This window comes from Benincasa hispida, chromosome 12, assembly GCF_009727055.1.
Source record: "Benincasa hispida cultivar B227 chromosome 12, ASM972705v1, whole genome shotgun sequence".
Classification (NCBI taxonomy): domain Eukaryota; kingdom Viridiplantae; phylum Streptophyta; class Magnoliopsida; order Cucurbitales; family Cucurbitaceae; genus Benincasa; species Benincasa hispida.
The window spans coordinates 45274750-45295900 of NC_052360.1; the positions used below are offsets into that span (position 1 = coordinate 45274750).

Here is a 21151-nt window from a genome sequence, read left to right on the forward strand (position 1 = left end):
ATCTATAAGAAAAATCATTTTAAATGACAAAACTGCTAAAAACATTTACAAATAATAACAAATTATCGACTATTATCTATATCTATCATGACACAGATACTAGTATATCGTTTTTTATCACGATCTATCACAGATAAACGGTGATATTTTACTATTATTTACAAATATTTTGATTCATTTTCCTATATTTGAAAACAACCCTATTATAATTTATGCTTAATTAATTCATTTTTATCCATATATTAAATGATATTAAGTATTCAATTAATTAATCTATTAAATTTATATAAGATAGTCATACTTAATTTCATAATTAAATACAAACATAATTTTTATTCATAAAATTCTAATAATATTTCTCATGCACAATCAAATACAGTTATCTATAATTATAAAATTACATATTCTTATATATATTTTATTCCCAAAGATTTATAAAATCTCAAACAAAATACCCCCTTAGAGATATTTTTAATCTAAATACTTGAGTCACAAATGAATGATACATTACATCCAACTTCAGGAAGTTTAAAATCCCAAAATTGCTTTTAATGTAATAAAATGGACAACCCTTTTGGGAATTATATTATAAACTCAAACAAACAGAAAAAAAATAAAATAAAATTCTTCTTGAATTAACCTTATCCAGGCTTCAATGAGAAATCGAAAGATAAAAGTAAAACTGGAATCATGGAAAGAAATAGCAGAGCTCATCTCAGAAGTCCTCCAAAGCAGCAAAGAGGTTAGAATTGACATAATCGTTATCCACCAAGCTCACCAAGTAATAGCTGCTCTGTATCTGAAACAAATGGTATAGCGCTTTGTCATCAATAATAATCCTCCAGATAACTTCTCAACTTCTAATTAACCTTATAGATAAAACAACATTTAATCTTACTAAATTAAGCCTTTCAATGACATTTGACACCATACATTTATGCAAAGCCTATTTAATAATCCTACTCCACACACTTCTCTACTGTTGGATGATACGAGGAAAAGACAAACCAGAAATTAATTGAGCACTGAAAAGATATAGCAAGTGTACAAACCTCTTCAAGCAATTTTCGAGAGGGGTCGCCCTCGGGATATAAGGCAGCCCATCCCCTTGACCAAATCTCAAATGCCTCATCTTTCCACACAAGAAAACTGGCAGGATCGACAACGGTTGGCTGGATGATCTCTTTGGCTGGGAAAACTCCCCATGTTACAGCATTCACATCCTTTTGAGTGATGTTGGATACCCAGATGCCTTCCTTATTCACCGCCATGTAGGTTAGAGATGGAAGAGACCTGCATTTGTCAACAACAACATCCAACTTTTCCCTGGAACAGAAAAACTCGATGTATGCCTTTTGATAAACGTAACCTCCTGGTCCACCCCATCCTGTAAATCATTAGCAATCGTCCCAACACTGGTCATATTACTAAACAAGCATTCTGCCGCCATTTGGTACAAATTTCAGAAGTTAGAACCTAATTAGATCACTAAAAAAAGAGTAGAGACCAAGTATAGAACTTTCCAGCAAGAATATAATTGTCTTGCAGACAAATTCCTCCTGTTACGCTCCTACCTAGCAGAGGGGAAGGTAACCCTCTCCCTAGAAACGGGCAATTCAAGAACATGATGGTTGTTTTGTTACTTAAAATGTTATTCATGGTTAAAGTTTACACACCACACCATCAAAATATCATGCTTAATCATCAATTAGGGGAACGTAGAGTTCCACTTCATATTATTTTCCAACTACTTCTAAAGTGGGGAGGCCAAAGAATTTGATCCTGGTGGGATACTGACTAGTGACTACACGTGTTTCATCTCTTCAAATGACCATTAATAGTATTTGAGAGATGGGCCCAACACTGGTTTCTGATTTTCAAGAGGAATATGAATGGAAACTAAGTGGGCTTCATTCCCTTGGGCATATTAAATTCACTCCCTCAACCCCTGATGCTAAATTATGGTTAGTTTCTGAAAGTCTACAGGTTCTCATGCAATTCTATACTAGATTATTCAATGCAGGATGATAGCATAATTTCTTTGTTATCAACTTGTTTTGGTTTCAAAGCAAGTCTCCAGTAAAGACTAAAAACATACTGCATGGCTCACGGATTAAAACAGAATAATTGAAAGTTAAGTACTGAAACACTACATTTAAAAGTTCAGGGACGTGTGCAGAGCAAGCTTGAAATTGAAGGAACATAATAAAGCTAAATTTTACTTTATTACATTCTTTTATAAATATTATTAATATATTAATTAATTTAGGACTCTTTGAATCGTTCATTATTCTTCATACTACTCGTGAAGTTATAAGTCAATCAAAGAGTCTTAAATTGATTAATATATTAATAATTATTTACAAAAGAATGTAATAAAGTCAAATTTAGCAATAGGCAACTTGGCAACTAATATAGGAAATTTTTCACATATAGAAAAAAATGTCAAATTATTAATAAAAATAGCAAAACAACAGTAATAGACACGGATAGACTTCTATCAGTTTCTATCACTGATAGACTTCTATCCGTCTCTAAAAAAAAAGATTAAAATTTTGCTATTTTGTGTAAATAGTTTCCCTTATTTTTCAATTTTTGAAAATCCCCCAAAAATATATTGTTTTTAGTTTTTACTAATTACCTAGTTTGGTTTTAGTGTTGCAGTACTTTTCCTACTTTTTCAAACATTTACTCAGTTGTGCTGTCAAAAAAGTTAATTGTATAAATGCATTAATTTGTATTTACCTACGGAAGGAGAATCAGATCTTTCTCCATTGACTGCTGGTTGGCTGTTGATAGAAAGGAAACCTTTCATGTTTAGTTTTCCAAGCTGTTCGCTTATTATCCTTGTCTCAGCCTGAAGACCTTCTAATTCAGACCAAGGACTGCTTCTCAACTTTCCAAGGCAGTACTTCATAAATTTCTGATACGAAGCAATCAAACATTTCTAGTCAATCGCTAGCAGTTATAACAAAATTTCTCTACACTCTTGGTTAGGAACAGTACCTCATAAACATCCTCTACACTTTTCAATGGGAGAGCCCATTCCTCAAGAAGCTTCTTGTCACGTGCCCGTGGCCGCATAAACTTAAAGTGCAAAACAAAGCAAAAATAACACTGATTAAACTTCTGTACGCTAGAAACCAGGTCTGAAGTGTTATAACAATGTACAAATAAAGTTCGAATAAAGTTTAATTTTTAGCTCTTAGAAGTGTTAATTCTTTACATAAACATGAAAAATAAATCATCTCACCAGCTTGCCTGTAATAACACTAAAAACAAACATTATTTGGAGGCAAAAGTCTACCACAAGCTTCCAACAGAATTTGGTACTGGCTTTCTTTACAATTAATATCTTTTCCTAAAGTAAGCTATAATAAGATTCATTTGACTGAACAGAATTCTGTTTTCATTATGTCATGGTGCCAGCTAATCAAACACCTAAACAAACATCATGCGGGAAAGGTTTCTCAAAGACTACTTTCAAGTCTCAAATTCATGCAGATCACCAGAGTTGGACAATTATAGACTGATGTGATCCATGGGAGAACGCAAAACTAGTTTTCAGACAGTCAACGAGAAATAACTCAGATGTTAAAAGGAAATCTCCTTCCTACAGCTCTCTCTCTCTCTCTATTTATATATATATATATAACAAATATAAACATAGAGAATGTATTAACAAATATCACGCACAAAGATCATGTATTTACAAGTTCTAGTTTATTATTCATACCTGATAGTCAGTTAGTGCCCCATATGAAGGATTACTAGAATCACTCCATCTACCATGGGGATACTGGTCCCAACCTATGGTCCTCGATATGTAGCTTCGAGGACGATTAGCCCTGCGATCAACAACTACATAGATCAGCTATATCTTAATTTTAACCTACTGTAAAACAATTTTATGCATCCAAAATCATTAGGAATGCATCCTCATTTTGCAATAAGCATAAGAGATACCAGAAGATTGGGCGAACGTCTTCCCTGACACGGAAAACATTTGTGGGTCGCCTCCAAGGTAAGGATCTTGAGATTTTGCTCTCTTCAATCAGACCAAGATTCTGCCACGAGTATAGAAGTGCACTTTGACATAGATATAACCACCAAAAATAAATAAATAAACTACAAGACTCCGAAACAACAACAACAACAACAATAATATATGAAAAAAAGTAAAAGAACAACGAAGTATGAATTCCATTATCATAGAAAAAGAAGCCTAAGGACATCCAATCAACAAAAACCTATGTCATGTTATAGTATTATTTATCCTCAACAAGTATACGAGTGTATGAGTGTCATATTCCTCTTAGTATAAGTTAATTATACCAGTGCTCCAAACATACTTTTAAAAGGCTTGTCAGCAATTTACATTCAGAAGTTTTCATAGTAACAATTACTTTATGGGTCCTTACAAGTTTACTTACAAATGTAGATGCAGATTCTTAGTTGTCCAAATAAAACATGAACGAAGAGTTAAGAAAGGAAAGAAAGCCAAATTCAATAAATGGCAGCCCCCCACCAATACACCAGAATCTGAGCATACGTCAACAAAAGCTTCAGAAACTTCCCTTGTACCAGGGCATCCACAGACAAAATTACCCATAGAATCAATAATTGTACGTAAGACTAGAATGCGTTTGATTGGGATACTGGAATATACCATTAGTATAGCCAATGCCGATTTCTCCATATTCAGTGTATAAATATGTAGAGTCTTGATTCCATGGGCCAAAATCTTCTTGCACATCTCAGTTCCGAGGTGAATTCCATAAGCTTTGACAGCTTCTTCATTATCCTTGATAGGCTCTAAGGCAGCCATAATCTCATCTGGAATCTGCAAGTTTTCAAAAATCACACATACAGGTAGAAGAGAAACAATTTAACATTATACATCAAAGTAACTTCTCTTTAGAGAAGAAAAACAAAAAATTGATGATCACTGATTGTAAATTTTGAAGTATCATGGAGGGCGACAAACAAGTCTGGATGCATATAATCTATATCAAGACCATTAATAAAGATCAGAGAGGTTAGTACCTTCGTTTTGCAAAAGCCAGTCATACGTAAGAAACCTTTGTAATTATTGATGGGCATAATACCAGGTACAATTGGACAAGTAATTCCAATTTGACGACAATCATTGACGAACTTGAGGAAAATGTCAGTGTCATAGAAGAGTTGGGTAACAATCAGATCAGCCCCAGCATCAAACTGAGAAGAACGAAAAACAAAATAATAAAATAACAGCAAGCATAAAATAAACAAAAACAAACAAACAAATTAACATATATAAAGTAACCCATGTAAGAACAGGTGAAGATGAATTAAAATTGCTTTAAGATGAGAGTCACCTTTTTCTTAAGATAAGCCAGATCGCTCTGGTAGCCTTCAGGCGTCGCCACACCATTGCTTCCAATCACGTCCGGATGTGCCTCTGAGAAGAACAGAATATAAGTAACCATTAGCATTCCGTTAGTTACAAAAAAAAAAAAAAAAGAAAAGAAAAGAAAGAAAAGGGAGCTGTAAGTAGATCTATAACTTTCGATCAAAATAAAGAAAACCTGGATATCCAGCTACAGTAATGCCGAAGTAGTCACCATATTTCTCCCTGATATGTTTAACCTAGGAATAAAAAATGGAAACATTTAGAAAGCAAACCGACAGAACAGAAGAAAACGAACAGAGACGAAGCTTTAGAGAGTACAAGATCGAGAGCACAAGCGAAGCCGCCTTCGATCTGGACAAATTTGTCCTGTCCATGGGGAGGGTCACCGCGAAGCGCGAGGACATTCTGAAGGCCATTGGATTTGATAGTCTGAAGAGCATGGTCGATCTTCTCAACAGGCATATTGGTGCAGGTGAGATGCATCATAGTCTCAACACAGATCATGTTCTGCATCTTGTTGGCAATGTCGAGGGTGAGATCGGCGGTGGAGCCACCGGCGCCCCAAGTAATGTCGCAGAAGGAAGGATTATGAGCCACCATGCGGTCCATCCTCTCAAACAGATTATCAACGCCGTCCTCCGTCTTGGGTGGGAAGTACTCAAAGGAAAAAACCACTCTGCCGCCATCGCCGGTGGTGGCTTCCCGGATCTTGTCAATCACCTTCATCTTCTCTTCCCTTATGTGGTGTAGCAGCTAAGATCGGAAGCAGCAACCTGCAAATCAATGGGGGGAAAAAAAGGACAATGTGAAATATATGGGGGGAAGCAAAAATGGGTAGAATTGAAATTGAAGAGTGATGAAGAGAGAAAAGAGATGGAAGCACAGACAGAAATGGGGTGAAAGAGAAGGAGAATGACGATAGGAAATCGCATCTGGGTATTGTCGGTTAGAGATATATAAATAATAGAGAAAAAGATGTGAAGTCCAAGTGATGGGGAAGCCAACCACTACCATTACCCAATCCAACAACCTCGCAATCGGCTTGACTGAGCCGAGGAATTGAATACCAACCCCCGATTTCCCGAATTTCCATTACGGGTTTGGAAACTATTGCTTTCCTACAACACTGTATCACACTTTTATCTTCAATTCTCAAGATGGACGTAGCTTTCCAAGCCTCCCTAAACACAACCCCTGTGAAAAGTTTCTTAAAAACATTTTTGTTTGTTTCTGGCTCATTATGTTAAGTGGCCACTATCTAAGTAAGTTTGCAACGGTTGAAATAATGAAATTAATCTATATAATTCATGCATATTGAATTGTTCAAATAAGAATATAAACGATCAGATCAAAAATTGCAATTCGAGTAAGATTTTCCTCAACTAAACATCCCAAAATTTTAAATTCTCTCCCTGACGTGGGAAGCATCAGAACTGACTATGTTTAGCATATTGGAGACCTTAATCCTTGCATCCTATTTATAAACTTTTAGTACATCACATTAATGCCTGTAATAGTTAATTGAGTATCCACTTAATCAAATTTCATATTCAATAATAGTCTATAGACCTATTTAATTATAGGTTACTTTAATCAGGTTATTTAAATAGCCAAATAATATAACTATACCAATATGTGGTTCACATTTTGATTATAACAAAAAAAAAATTGGTTAAATATTCTAACAATCTCCCACTTGGACTACATATTAACTTTGAAGTATGTATGTATGTATGTGTATATTGGAATGTACCATCGTACAGCGAAAGTGACCAGGATGCATGAGCACTCTAATTCATTAATTTTGACCGAAATGAAAGCATGCTGGACCAAGATCAATAAGCACTCTAATTCTTTAATTTTGGTCGAAATGAAAGCATACTTCAGCAATAATAAATGGGTTTCATGACATACCTTTGTAGCATTTCCCCAAAGCTTGAAACCAGCTGCTAATCTCCTCTAAATCTTGTTGTAGACAACCCCAACATCTTCCCTACTATCGTCTTGGTGCTCTAGATTGAGTTGTGGGACTCAAAATAAGCCTGAATTAAAGGAATTCAGAGATAAAATCACTGTAGCAACCCAACTGAAGAACAGCTTCTTCACTCGAATTTTCAAAGAAATTCTATCGGTTGCCCTTGCCTCAAATACACCTCAATCTCTTCAATATATTGTAGACATTCATGCAAAGTGATTTGCTGCATGAGATGCAGCTCATGCTTGGAGTAAATGAAGACCAAGAAGTGAGTTGTTAATGAGTTACTTGATGAAGACAATGGAAAAAACTAATTTTCCATTTTGTGTTTTTTCTTCTCTTTTTCAATTTATCAAAAATTAATTTCATAAATCAATTTCATTTAATAAAATTGAAAATATTATTAATTTTACAAACTTAATTTCACAAATTAATTTTCTTAATAAAATTAATAATTATTATTTAAACAATTTAAATAATTCTAACTAATTTAATATTATTTTTACACAATTCCATCTTCAAATATTTAAATCATATTTAAATATTATTTCTTGAATTTCATTTAATTCTAATTTGAACGTTTCAAACTTACTTATCACGCTATTCTAGAGCTAATACATTTACGAGCTAGTAGGGGGACCTCGTGGACCTACAGATCATGGGTTCCAACGATCCGAGATTAATTGACTAAACTCATTAGACCGAATTCACCCCCATTCATTAACTAATGGGTGATTCTACTAAAGCCCATAGCTAAACTCCCTTCATTGTAGATATATTATGTCCACTCGATATAATCATGATTAGTAAGTTAACCCTTCACAGGTTGTTCGTAGTAACGGCTGGGTCGAATATCTGTTTTACCCCCAAAATTACCTCTTGTTCCTTAAATCCCACTGATCCCCTAATGAACAATTGATTTGTGATCCAATCAACAAATTGAATCCCTCTCAAGCCAATGAGAGGGTGAGGCCTCTTGTTCAAGACCCAGAATCAGCACTTAAAGGGAACAACCTCTCTACTAACCATAATCGGGTAGGAGTGAATTTCGTCTTGCACCCTATATCTCCAGATATTCATCCGGTCTTATCCCCAAAATGGAGGCTTATTGAGCAGAGACGTTTGGTCTACTCTCACCGTTTGCAGATCAAAGGATAATCCCTAACAAATAGGAGTTCATAGTTAGCTCAGGATTAAGGTCAAGTTACCTAGGTCATCGCTTTGAAATAGTCAGTCTTAAACAGTAAACAACATTATAAAGTAAGAGTGACTGGTTTCATGGTCCGATCTTGTACAAAACTCGTTTGCATAGGATGCCCCCACTCCTCATGTCATAACATGCACAAATTTATATCACTTTGTATGTAGCACTTTATAACTCTTTGTAACAACTACAGAATAAGCGCATCCAATAGTGTTGTCAGAATAAGGCACCCAACCTTATTCGTATATTATAAATCATTTTAACTATTTACTCGAACTTGATCCACTTGTATGTCTCCACATAAAGTTCAAGTACTCATGTAATAGTCAAGGGACTTTAGGTTTATTGGATTTCAAAAAAACAATATATTCAATAACAACTTATTGCATTTTCAGAATAAGTTCTACTATTTACAGACCACGAGTTTTTGGACATAAAACCCAACAGTGTATGTATATATGTGTGTATATATATAATACCAAAGTGCACAACTTTTAAGGCTATTTACCAATGACTATCCTTTAGGGACAATCTCGTCCATTTCATGTAATAGTGATGAAAGCGACTAATCAATTTTGTTTTTTATTTAGGGAAGATAAAATTAGAAAATTATAAAAGTATACAAAACATCGCATGTTGTACAGAATAGGCTAAGCTCAAAAATTAAAGTTGGAGGAAATTACCTTTGAGGACTCTTCTTCAATTTAATCTTAGCACCACTTCAGTCAAGTTTCCAAAATGGTAGGTTTATCAATTCCGCGACTTGGATCACTTTCACCCATGCAAATCAAAGGACTAACCCTCAAGACAGGAGTTCATTACTCACTCAGGATTGAGATTGAGTTACATATGATCATCTTATGAAATATTAATCTCTTCAATTATCAGAGTTACTATTCGGACTCGGGAATCGATGCCCTTACTCAACCCAAAATTCGAACAAAAGCGTAATTTAATTTTCACTGATCTAAGGCTTATACCACAAACGTAGCAAAGCGGTAAGATCGAAGTCGAATCCACAAGGAGACCGTTGAATCAATCTAAGACAATTTATGAATTTCAAAAGAATGATTTTAGCTATTTTGGTTTTAACAAGCGAAATTGAACAAAGGGAAACAAGAGCAAGTGCAGAAAAATAAGGTTTTGAGACAATTTCAAGGGAAAATTTTGGGATTAGTTTGTATACTTTTTATTTTCTATCCTTAGGTACTAGTTTTTTTTTTTCAAGTATGTAAACCCCTCGACCTATTAGAAATTCTAATAGCCAAATAACCAATATTTTATGAAAATATAAATCAGCCCTAATTCAGTTTAAAACTTTTCTTTCTTAGCGATGCCAAAGTTAAAACTGAAAAGCATTAAGAAATGGTTCAATTGTCGAGACATTCAATAAGCCGGAAAGCCATATCTTGTTGAATAATTTATTTGGGAAAGATTATATTAGTTAGCAAATGAACTTGGCCATAAAAAGTCTAGACCTCAACCATGCGATCCTAATATTTGTAACTTAATCGATCAACGATGCATAAGCTAGAAAGATTTTACAACCATGAGATTCAACAAATCAATTTGTCAAAAAAATTGATTGAATTCAATTAAAAATAAAACAAATTTCCCAAAAGGTTCACAACAATTGAATAAAATAAACTAGATGGACTTCAAGAATTAAGGCATACAAACTATCCCAAGAAAATAATTTAGCCTCTAAAAGTCATAATTCAAACTACAACGAATAGAAAAAGTAGAAATCGTGAGCAACTATACCAATTATTCTTCAGCAAATTGACTCAATTACTCAAAAACTGAACAAAAACTCTCAAACTTTTCTTAATTCGGTCTTAAGCTCGATTGTGTGGTGGGCTGTGTTGATGATGCTTCAAAGTTGACCCTGAAGGTCCTTTTTATAAATTTATCGCAGCGTCGCGACGCTAGGGTCAAGCGTTGCAATGCTATGTTACGTCGCACGGGCCCTAGGTCTATAGGGTCGCATAATAAATCAAACTAAATAATCACTCAATTGAGACTTTTTATATAAAAAGGTTATTTTCAATCATAACCATGTACAAACGAGAACACTAAGAGGAAAATTTTTATTTCGTTAATTGTAAAAAGCCCAGAAAAGTCTTATCCATCTCCCAATTCATCTTCCCTCTACTCTGGCTCGGTTATCAGCCTAAGACATACTGATATTTCTAATCAAATAGCAACACTATCAAGGAATGCCCAAAACGCACGCACACAAAACATAAAAGGCATTTATTTTACCTAAAGGGCTAGCTTTCACACTCAACAGCTGATGCGTTGTAAAATGTGATGCGATTATGGTGTTAGTTTGCAGTAATATGTTATGCGGTGAATATGCAAGTTTTTCTAATAAGACTCAAGTATAAGCCTCACTAGGTTTCCTGGTAAGTCCAGGGTCGAACACAGGGACTACTGAGTAAATATACGACAGTTACTTTGATTCTCTTGCGGTGGTGAAAACAAATAAGTTGGATAGTGTGTTGATTAAGAATATTTCCTATGTGACGGAGTTCGTACGACGAGTTGATGAAATCAAAAGTTACAATGAGTATGCAATGAATGGGTTGAGAAGGGGTTTAGTTAACACTTCCTACGATTACGTACAAGTTATGCGATCATGCTACACATAAACAACAACACGTCATCTTTCAATGCAAATGCCATAATTCCTATTTCTAGGACACATGTGATGTATACGAAAAAGTCGATAGGACTTATGTCTAAGCCTCTATTCTTGTCTATGCGATGATGCATGATGCACACATAAAACAAGGTGACCACATACTATCATATCCTATTTCTAGGGTGCATGTGATGTGTAAATAGTGATAGAACTTATGACTAAGTTTCTATTTCTTGCTTATGCGGTTCTAATCTAACTCTCTCGAGCCTACATTCTAATCTGACTCTCTCAAGTCTAGATTCTATCTTTAAACTACTCTCTCAAGTATCTCTAAAGGGTGAATGACGCATACATAAGACAAGATGATCGCATAAAATGTAAAGCTTAGGTCATGCTAGCTAAGTACTTCTCAACCCATTCGGAAATTTAGCTACTCATGCGAAGTGTGGAGAGATTTAACATAGATTGAAATGAGATTTCCATTTTCTATAAATAAAGTGCTGAATACAAAATAACAAATGGAATTAAAGATAAGAAGCCCGGTAACCATTGTCTTGCTTTCCGTGGCCTTTTACACTGTCTTTTTTCACTCCAACGCTGTCTAGATGAATATTCTTGCTCTCGCAAGTGTTGGCCCTCTCTCCCTTTGTATCGCTTTTCGGCAGTCTCTCGATCTGTCCGGGAATGATCTCTCAGCTTCCTCGTCTTCTTGCTCGTCTCCATCCTCTAAGTCTAAGTATAGGTATGTATGTGAACAAGCTAACGGATCTTTAACTTGTATATTCTATATTCTCTATTCTAAAACTTGTTAACCCTTTTACACTAGTGGCCTTCGGTATTTATAGAGCTCAAGGTGATGCAGTCTTCCTTTATAATGATTGCAATAATGGGCTGTCACACCCCGCTCCAGATTACCCTCTTAACCTGGATGGAATGGTGACTGCAGCAGTTACCAACCCTTTTGCTGACACTTACTGCCTATCTAACCTGTTAAATTTTTCTCAAATCCTAAATATGTACATTTCATCAATACACGAACAAATTAACTCAGAACTTAACACATTTACATTACAGGGTTTCACAGCATTGTTCATACATGAATATTACAACTTAGTGAGCCCCATCTAGTATACTAGTCACTAGACAGACACATGTGTACTAACTAATATAGGTCTTCAATTAAGCTTCCTTCAACCTGTTTCTTTGAGTGGCAGAGCAGCAGTAGAAAAGTCTTTTTTGAAACTGACCGCTACCTGAAAGGAAAACATTTGAAAACATGAGCTAGAAGCCTAGTGAGTGATTAGCATTTAAAGCATAACGTTCATACATAAATTTGATATTAAAACTAAAGCTTTAACTGAAAACATAAACTTGGCAATTAATATTCATGTCATCATCAAAATCCTATAGCACTATTTTATGCTTTGTTGGACTATGCCTTAATCTATCAATCAAGAGTGGCCCTCTTGCTCACTCTTTATCATCCTTTACTGCATTACTACTTAATTAGGAAGGAACCCTTTTGTTCTCTTCCTAAAAACATAATTTGCAACCTTAGTTGAGAGAGAACCTTTTCTCAATTCCTCAACGTCAATGCAAAGTTAGTGTGGAGTGATCTCTACACTATCAATAACAATTTTTCTTACATTCATGTAATTCCAGTTTAAGTACCGTCATACCTTAGGTACTACTTCTCAGATACCTTCTCCGTGTACTTCAGTATCGAACTGCTCGGATACCTTCTTTGTGTACTTCAGTATCGAGCTATTCAAATTCAAAGACAAAGATTTAGTACCTTCTCCATGTACTTTAGTACTGAGCTATTCAATTTCTAAGACTGAGCTTCAGTACCTTCTCTATGTACTTTAGTACTGAGCTACACATACTCAACTTGCATATTCTTATCTCTTAATGACTTAGTTGCCCATAAAAATTCTATACTAACGCATCCTCATGGTAATTAAAAAGCATAGCACAAATATAACATTAATGTGAGATTCGTTTCTTGGTAACTATTTGAGAATAGTTGTCATAAATAGCTTTCAGTAAACATACATTGCTAAACATTCATAAGCATTAGCAATTTACTTAAAACATTTAAAGCATTTAGAGTCACTCACAGTCTTTGGCAATCCTCTTCATGTATAAGCTCACTATGCGTTGAACACTTAGCCAAATTCTTAGGCCTTAACTTGACTAGGCAGCAACTTCATTACCATGCATCAATGCCTTGCATCCATGCCTTGCGTTAGGCGTTCAAGCCTCTTATGCAACCAAGCTTTCAACTCATGCCTATTGCCCATCGCATGGCTCATCGCATAGCAACCTTTGCGCCCATCGTTTAGCTCATGCGCTCGTCTTGTGGCACATCAACGCATGCCCCATGCATTCGTCTGGTTGCGCCCATCATTCAGCTCATGCGCCCATCTTGTGGCACATCAACACATGCCTCATGCGTTCGTCTAGTTGTGCCCATCGTTCAGATCATGTGCCCATCTTGTGGCACATCAATGCATACCCCATGCGTTCGTCAGGTTGCACCCATAAACTCCAACACAACCTTGCGCCCATCATTCAACTCATGTGCTTACGACTTCAATATACGTTGCATAGTCCAATGCTTCTCAGTGCGTCCTTGTGCCAATTCAACCTCCAACGCATGCGCTCAACATCATCGTCAAGCCCTGAAAGCTGCTTGCTTGTTCAACCCAAGCAGCTGCCTGCTTGCTCAAGATTCCATATTTAACTTAAAATTTTAATAACTAATTTTTCAAGCCTTTTCTCAAGAAATTTCCTTCTACAAACACTCTCTAAAATGTCTTAGTAAGCTTAACTCAAAATTTCAGCTCAGAATTCCTCGTGCTTGTGCTGGGATCTTCAGATCATCAAGATTGACCCAACTTACCCGAGAATTCGACCTCCAGTCGGATTCTTCATACTCCAGCTCGATTCCGCTAGAATCTCCCTCCGGCATTTCAACCTCAGCAACTAGGCATACTCAAGGTTTGAATGGCTCTGGAATTACTTCATTTGCACGAGCGAACTTCTCCAAACCTCTGTTTGAATTCGAGCTTCTCTTTTAAACTAACAGCTGTATGTTCTCCTTTTAACATCAAGCTGCCACCTCATCCTTAAAGGATAATATCAAACCTGAGTATGACAGATGGCTTAGTTGATCAATCACCAAGATGATCTTTCCCTCTTGGTTATCGATGCAAGGGTCAGCTCCCAGTCAACGCTTGTAACCACATGGCCGCATACCTCATCCTCCATGCATCACCCAATCTGGCTAACGCATAGCTCACTTAGTGGCTATTGCGTCCCTCCTTTGGTCGTATACTTCTAAGCCAACGCATGTCCTAGCCCACGCATAGCTATCTTATCATATCAACCATGCGTTAGGCCTTACTCGTTTCATAGCATAATTTTAGCGTGCATCACATACTACATCGTCTAGCGCCCAACATCTATCGTCTAGCATTGATGTTGATCGTGCAGTGCCAACGCCTTGTCGCTTAACGCCATCGTTCAACGCATAGTGCTATCGCTTAGCACCTGTCTCTTATACACATCTAGATGTGTATAAGAGACAGGTCTAGCATTGATGTTGATCGTGCAGTGCCAACGCCTTGTCGCTTAACGCCATCGTTCAACGCATAGTGCTATCGCTTAGCGTTACCCTTCGTATTGTCTAGCGCCATACTTTACCGCATGATCGCCTATCGCATCGCTTAACTCTGCGCATTTGCGACACGATCACCTACCTCATCGCGTAGCGCTGAACGTTTGCTAGACAATCGCATACCTCATCGTGTAGCACAACTTATTTACTACACGATCGTCTAGCGCCCAAATACCCTTGCAAGCTCCTTGGCTGCCGCAAGCCTTATCAACACATGATGCCTTTCAACTCATGCGTTCATCCTTAGTACCAATGTATAGTTTATCCTTGCCTTCAACACTTAGCCTCTACAAACCTTGGTTGCTACACACATAACCCCATGCGTCCACACTTCTCCATCAACGCATGCCTACACTTTGCTTCCATACTTAGCCAATTTTCACTTGTTATATTATCTAAAACTCACCCTTGACTAAGTATTTCTAACACTTAGAATTTTCTTCCTCCATCTGCCTACTTTCTTTACCTCCTTCTATAATTTTACTTAGCATGCTTGTTACTCACTTATGTAGGAAAAATGGAGTACGGAGTTTGAAAATTACCTCCCCCCTTAAAGAAATTTCGTCCTCCAAATTTGCTCGGACTTACTTATAACTAGAGTTTCACAGAATCCTTTGGTTGTAAACTTTACAATATTCTTCTTCTTTTTCTTTTTTTTTTACTACGCTTCCGCTGTGCTACTCTGATATTAACTTTATTCATACTAAGTAATACTAGTACGTATGAACAACTTGGTCATAATAATGCACTATATTTGTTACATCATTTGATGACTCTTCCATTCTTCACTGAGTCATAACATTTACTTATTACTAGTGTGGTCTTTTTCCCTTTGCTCGCAATACCTACTAGAACATTCTTTTCCAATTGTCATACCTTTGAGTTACTTACTAGCTATGAAATCATTATTCGTATCAACCAGACTTCCCGACCTAACTGCGGGCACTCTTCTTAAGATGTCCTGTCTATCCATACTTGGGAGAAGACATCCATTCTACTATAACATTTCCCAACTATGGCTTACTATACTATATACATAAGGTTTTCTTAACTGTACAAGTCTCTAGCTCAGTCATAATTCAAACTTCGAGCTATTACTTGGAACATCAGCAAATCTGGACCTTTCTCCTTTTTCCTTCTACTGACCATATTGTTCCTTATTTTTTTATACTCAATGTATCCCTGGTACATTTCGAGCTCACTCTTGCTCATCTTTTCCCTCCTCTTAGGATTAATCTGACTAGGACTTCCTCTAGATTACACCTTTTCCCTGAATTCACTAGAATAGACTTCACGTTTGCCACCAACCTCTGAGCAAACCTGCTAAAATTTCTATCTCTATTGAAAAGTCTATGTTTACCTGTGTGACTTCCGACTTCCCTTTTTGAAGTCTTCCTTCCTGAGTCACTGAAACTTTATCTTTCACTTACTGGAATCTCCGTTCTTTCGAATCTCAGAGCTTCTAAAGGTAGGGTCAGGGTTCCCATTGTCTTCCTGCTTGCTAAGCTTGCCACTTTTACTTGACATCTTCCTTTTACTTTGGTAGTAAACATTAACAGGACTCAGGACTCAGACTCATATATATAAACTTTTCCCCTTTCTTCACAAAATCTTTTACTCTGATACCAACTTGTCACACCCCGCTCCAGATTACCCTCTTAACCTGGATGGAATGGTGACTGCAGCAGTTACCAACCCTTTTGCTGGCACTTACTGCCTATCTAACCTGTTAAATTTTTCTCAAACCCTGAATATGTACATTTCATCAATATACGAACATCCTATAGCACTATTTTATGCTTTGCTGGCCTATGCCTTAATCTATCAGTCTAGAGTGGCCTCTCTTGCCCACTCTTTATGATCCTTTACTGCATTACTACTTAACTAGGAAGGAACCCTTTTGTTCTCTTCCTAAAACCATAATTTGCAACCTTAGTTGAGAGAGAACCTTTTCTCAATTCCTCAACGTCAATCCAAAGTTAGTGTGGAGTGATCTCTACACTATCAATAACAACTTTTCTTACATTCATGTGATTCTAGTTTAAGTACCATCATACCTTAGGTACTACTTCTCAGATACTTTCTCCGTGTACTTCAGTATCAAACTGCTCGGATACCTTCTCCGTGTATTCAGTATCGATCTATTTAAATTCAAAGACAAAGCTTCAGTACCTTCTCCGTGTACTTCAGTACTGAGCTACTCATACTCAACTTGCATATTCTTATCTATTAATCACTTAGTTGCCCATAAACATTCTATACTAACGCATCCGCATGGTCAGTGAAAAGCATAGCACAAATATAACATTAATGTGAGATACGTTGCTTGGTAACTATTTGAGAATAGTTGTCATAAATAGCTTTCAGTAAACATGCATTGCTAAACATTCATAAGCATTAGCAATTTACTTAAAACATTTAAAGCATTTAGAGTCACTCACAGTCTTTGGCAATCTTCTTCATGTATATGCTCACTGTACGTTGAACACTTAGCCAAATTCTTAGGCCTCAACTTGACTAGGCAGCAACTTCATTACCATGCGTCCATGCCTTACGTTAGGTGTTCAAGCCTCTTATGCAACCAAGCTTTCAGCTCACGCCTATTGCCCATCACATAGCAACCTTTGTGCGCATCGTTTAGCTCATGCACCCGTTTTGTGGCATATCAACGCATGCCCCATGTGTTTGTCTAGTTGTGCCCATCATTTAGCTCATGCGCCCATCTTCTGGCACATCAACGCATTCCCCATGCATTCGTCTAGTTGCATCCATCGTTCAGCTCATGCGCCCATCTTGTGGTACATCAACGCATACTCCATGCCTTCGTCTGGTTGCGCTCATAAACTCTAACGCAAACTTGCACCCATCGTTCAGCTCATGCGCTTATGGCTTCAATATGCATTGCATAGTCTAACGCTTCTTAGCGCGTCCTTGCGCCAATTCAACCTCCAACACATGCGCTCAACATCATCGTCAAGCCTTTAAAGCTGCTTGCTTGTTCAACCCAAGCAGCTGCCTGCTTGCTCAAGATTCCAGGTTTAATTTACACTTTTAATAACTAATTTTTCAAGCCTTTTCTCAAGAAATTTACTTCTACAAACACTCTCTAAAATTTCTTAGCAAGCTTAACTCAAAAATTTAGCTCAGAATTCCTCGTGGTTGGGCCGGATCCTCAGATCATTAAGATTGGCCCAACTTACCGGAGAATTCGACCTCCAGCCGGATTCTTCATACTCTAGCTCGATTCCGCTAGAATCTCCCTCTGATATTTTAACCTCAGCAACTAGACATACTCAAGGTTTGAATGGCTCTAGAATTACTTCATTTGCATGAGCGAACTTCTCCAAACCTCTGTTTGAATTCGAGCTTCTCTTTTAAACTAACAGCTGTATGTTCTTCTTTTAACATCAAGCTGCCACCTCATCCTTAAAGGATAATATCTAAAACTCACCCTTGACTAAGTATTTCTATCACTTAGAATTTTCTTCCTCCATCTGTCTACTTTCTTTACCTCCTTCCATAATTTTACTTAACACGCTTGTTACTCACTTATGTAGGAAAAATGGAGTACGGGCTTTGACATGGGCGGTCATTAAATCTTCTGCTCAGTGCACCGATTAGTGGTCACCGAAAGTTGAGTGTACTTGCTACAGTGTGGCTTTAACGGCTTGTCAACTAAATTCAGATTCGACCGTCATTAGCTTTTCGTCCCATCATGATTTATTATGTTGTCACCTTGCTGCACAGTCTTTATGCGGCCACCTTTTGAGCAACTTCTCACGATCGTATGACTTTGCGATCGCAATCTTCAAGCGCGTTGATGCCTAATTCCATTGGATCGCAATTTCCTTTGCGTCAATGCATTTTTCCTGCACAAAATAAGTAAATTAACTTCTTTTATGCGATGGGCGCATGCGATCGCAATTTCTTCAGTTTAGCACTTTTGGACATGATATTGTTTATTTTTACCGTTGCATTCTCTCATTGTTTTACTTATTTGAGCTGTGATAATGTGTATTTCTACCCGTTATCAACCGCCGGGAACCTATCACTCTTTTCTCGCGAGCCCTAACAGAACACAGCGGAGGTAGCTCTTTTTACCTCTATCCATGCACATTTTTTCAGCAGAGAAAGGAAACTAGTATATTTCTCTTTTAATATTTTTTTTCTCTTTTACAAACTAGGCTTATTATTATTATTTTTCACTATCTAGTTTTACTCTCAGGCACTAAAAGTTACTCTCAAGCCAATAGGGGGCCTTTCAAGGTGACAACGAAAATCCGAGATAGATAATTCGTTTCTAATACTTTAAAGGATTTAAAACCCAAAAAAAAAAAAAAATTCAACTTGGGTTCATTTTACATGGATTTCATGAATAAAAATTATAAAAAGCTCAAAATTGTGAAAATTACCCATTTTAGGACAGACAACCCATTGAGTGCATCATCAATAAGTCATTGAAAGGAAACAACAAATACAACAAACAAAAATAGGCATACCATGACACAATTGATTTAATTTTTAATCCTAAACATGCTTCGCTCAGTCCCAACTTTAAGAATATGCATTGTCCTTAATGTTAAGGACAAAAAGAGAAAGGGGAAAAAGGGAACAGAAAAACTCCCCTGGATTTTTGGGCTTTGGCATATAAATCTTATATCTCAAGAGTCAAAATTGCACAACTCCTATAAAGAAGGGTAAATGTAGTCAGCCATTATTAAATCAAAAATAAAATAGAAAGGAAAATAGAAGAAGGGAAAGAAAAGCAAATAAAACTCCTAGTTTCCTCCAGGTAGCGCAACGTTTAACGTCTTTTTTTAGACGCCTGGTGATACGGGCTCAAGTGATGACAGGCATAGCTAACAAAAAGCTTGCACTAACACAGTTGACTTCTCCTTCATTGAAAATATTTAAGCGGTGCCTGTTCACTTTGAATTCCTTTCCAGTTTCCAGATTTTTGATTTCCAGAACACGATAGGGGAACAAATTAATTACCTCAAAGGGACCAAGCCATTTAGATTTCAGTTTACTAGGCATGAGTGATAGATGAGAATTGTAGAGTAACACTTTCTGCCCGATACGAAATTCTCTTCTCAAAAGGCCTTTATCATGAATATGCTTTGATTTTTTCTTGTAGATCCTTGAGTTCTCATAGGCCTCCAAGTGCAATTCCTCCAACTCTTGTAGCTCTAGTAATCTATACTCACCGGCTTGGGCCAAGTTCATATTACATTGTTTGATGGCCCAATGTGCTCTATGCTAGATCTCGACTGGTAGGTGGTATGCCTTTCCATAGACAAGCTTAAAGGGCGTTGTTCCAATGGGTGTTTTGAATGTGGTCCTATACGCCCAAAGAGCATCGTCAAGGTACGTGCTCCAATCCTTTCTAGTTGGGTTCACCGTCTTCTCGAAGAAATTTTTGACCTTTTGATTTGATATTTCAGCTTGTTCGTTCGTTTGAGGGTGATATGGAGTGGCAATACGATGGTGTACTCCATATTTTCTTATGAGTGCCTCAATGGCCCGGTTGCAAAAATGAGTACCCTGGTCACTGATTATAGCACGAGGTATACCAAATCTAGAAAAAATATTAGCTCTTAAGAAACCTGAAACCATAATAGCATTATTAGTCCTGGTGGGGATTGCCTTGACCCACTTCGAAACATAATCAACAGCTAAAAGAATGTATAATATACCCAAATGAAGAAGGAAAATGGCCCATGAAATCCATACCCCATACATAAAAAATTTCACATACAAGAATAGAATTTAATGGCATCTCATTCCTCCTAGATAAAGATCCTGGCCTCTGACACTTCTCACAAGATTTACAAAATGCAAAGCAGACAGCAAATAGAGAATTCCAAATCAACCCATTATCTAAAACCTTCCTAGTAGTTCTTCTAGGACTAAAATGCCCTCCATAAGCCATCTCATGACAAAAGGTGAGTACTGATTCAAATTCTTCATTTGGGACACAATCCTAATGATTTGGTCAGAACAAATCTTCCAAAGGTACGGTGGTTCCCAAACAAAGTATTTTGAATCACTTTTCAATTTGGCCCTTCTAGAACTAGGCATATCGTAGGGGAACTTACCTGTTACTAGGAAATTAACCAAGTCTACATACCATGGAGTGGGTGTGTCGATATAGAACATGAATTCATCTGGAAAGTTCTCACGTAAAGGTACGGGGTCTTCTTCTTGTACTATTTTGCTCAAATGGTCAACTACCAAGTTTTCTGCAT

General features: G+C 36.9%; 2 protein-coding genes across 3 annotated transcripts; both read right to left on the minus strand.

The window, feature by feature from the left end:
* Positions 1 to 431: 431 nt before the first annotated feature.
* On the minus strand, positions 432 to 6414 carry LOC120067341 (methylenetetrahydrofolate reductase 2-like). 2 transcript variants are annotated; one of them, XM_039018908.1, is made up of 12 exons: positions 6283 to 6414; positions 5714 to 6168; positions 5571 to 5631; positions 5361 to 5443; positions 5047 to 5220; positions 4670 to 4843; positions 3967 to 4067; positions 3737 to 3848; positions 3007 to 3087; positions 2746 to 2923; positions 1053 to 1387; positions 432 to 799 (listed from the first exon to the last, which is right to left on the minus strand). In XM_039018908.1, exons 2-12 carry the CDS (start codon positions 6119 to 6121, stop codon positions 716 to 718), a joined length of 1791 nt encoding a protein of 596 aa, XP_038874836.1. In that variant the 5' UTR covers positions 6122 to 6168; positions 6283 to 6414; the 3' UTR covers positions 432 to 715. The 2 variants fall into 2 exon arrangements, with proteins under 2 accessions (XP_038874836.1, XP_038874837.1); XM_039018909.1 differs by lacking the exon at positions 6283 to 6414 and having other exon boundaries at positions 5714 to 6276.
* Positions 6415 to 19742: 13328 nt separating this feature from the next.
* Positions 19743 to 20129, minus strand: LOC120067521. The gene has a single exon (XM_039019072.1). The coding sequence runs from the start codon at positions 20127 to 20129 to the stop codon at positions 19743 to 19745; it is 387 nt and encodes a 128-aa protein (XP_038875000.1).
* Between the last annotated feature and the right edge of the window lie 1022 nt (positions 20130 to 21151).

What these genes read in the sequence shown, in the direction of transcription:
- LOC120067341 (XM_039018908.1), bottom strand. Translation starts at nt 6,121, where the DNA reads ATGAAGGTGATTGACAAGATCCGGGAAGCCACCACCGGCGATGGCGGC. An exon ending in TACTGTAGCTGGATATCCAG is followed by an intron (nt 5,444 to 5,570) that starts GTTTTCTTTATT and finishes TGTTCTTCTCAG; the next exon opens with AGGCACATCCGGACGTGATT. An exon ending in GTGTAGAGGATGTTTATGAG is followed by an intron (nt 2,924 to 3,006) that starts GTACTGTTCCTA and finishes GCTTCGTATCAG; the next exon opens with AAATTTATGAAGTACTGCCT.
- LOC120067521 (XM_039019072.1), bottom strand. Translation starts at nt 20,129, where the DNA reads ATGAACTTGGCCCAAGCCGGTGAGTATAGATTACTAGAGCTACAAGAG.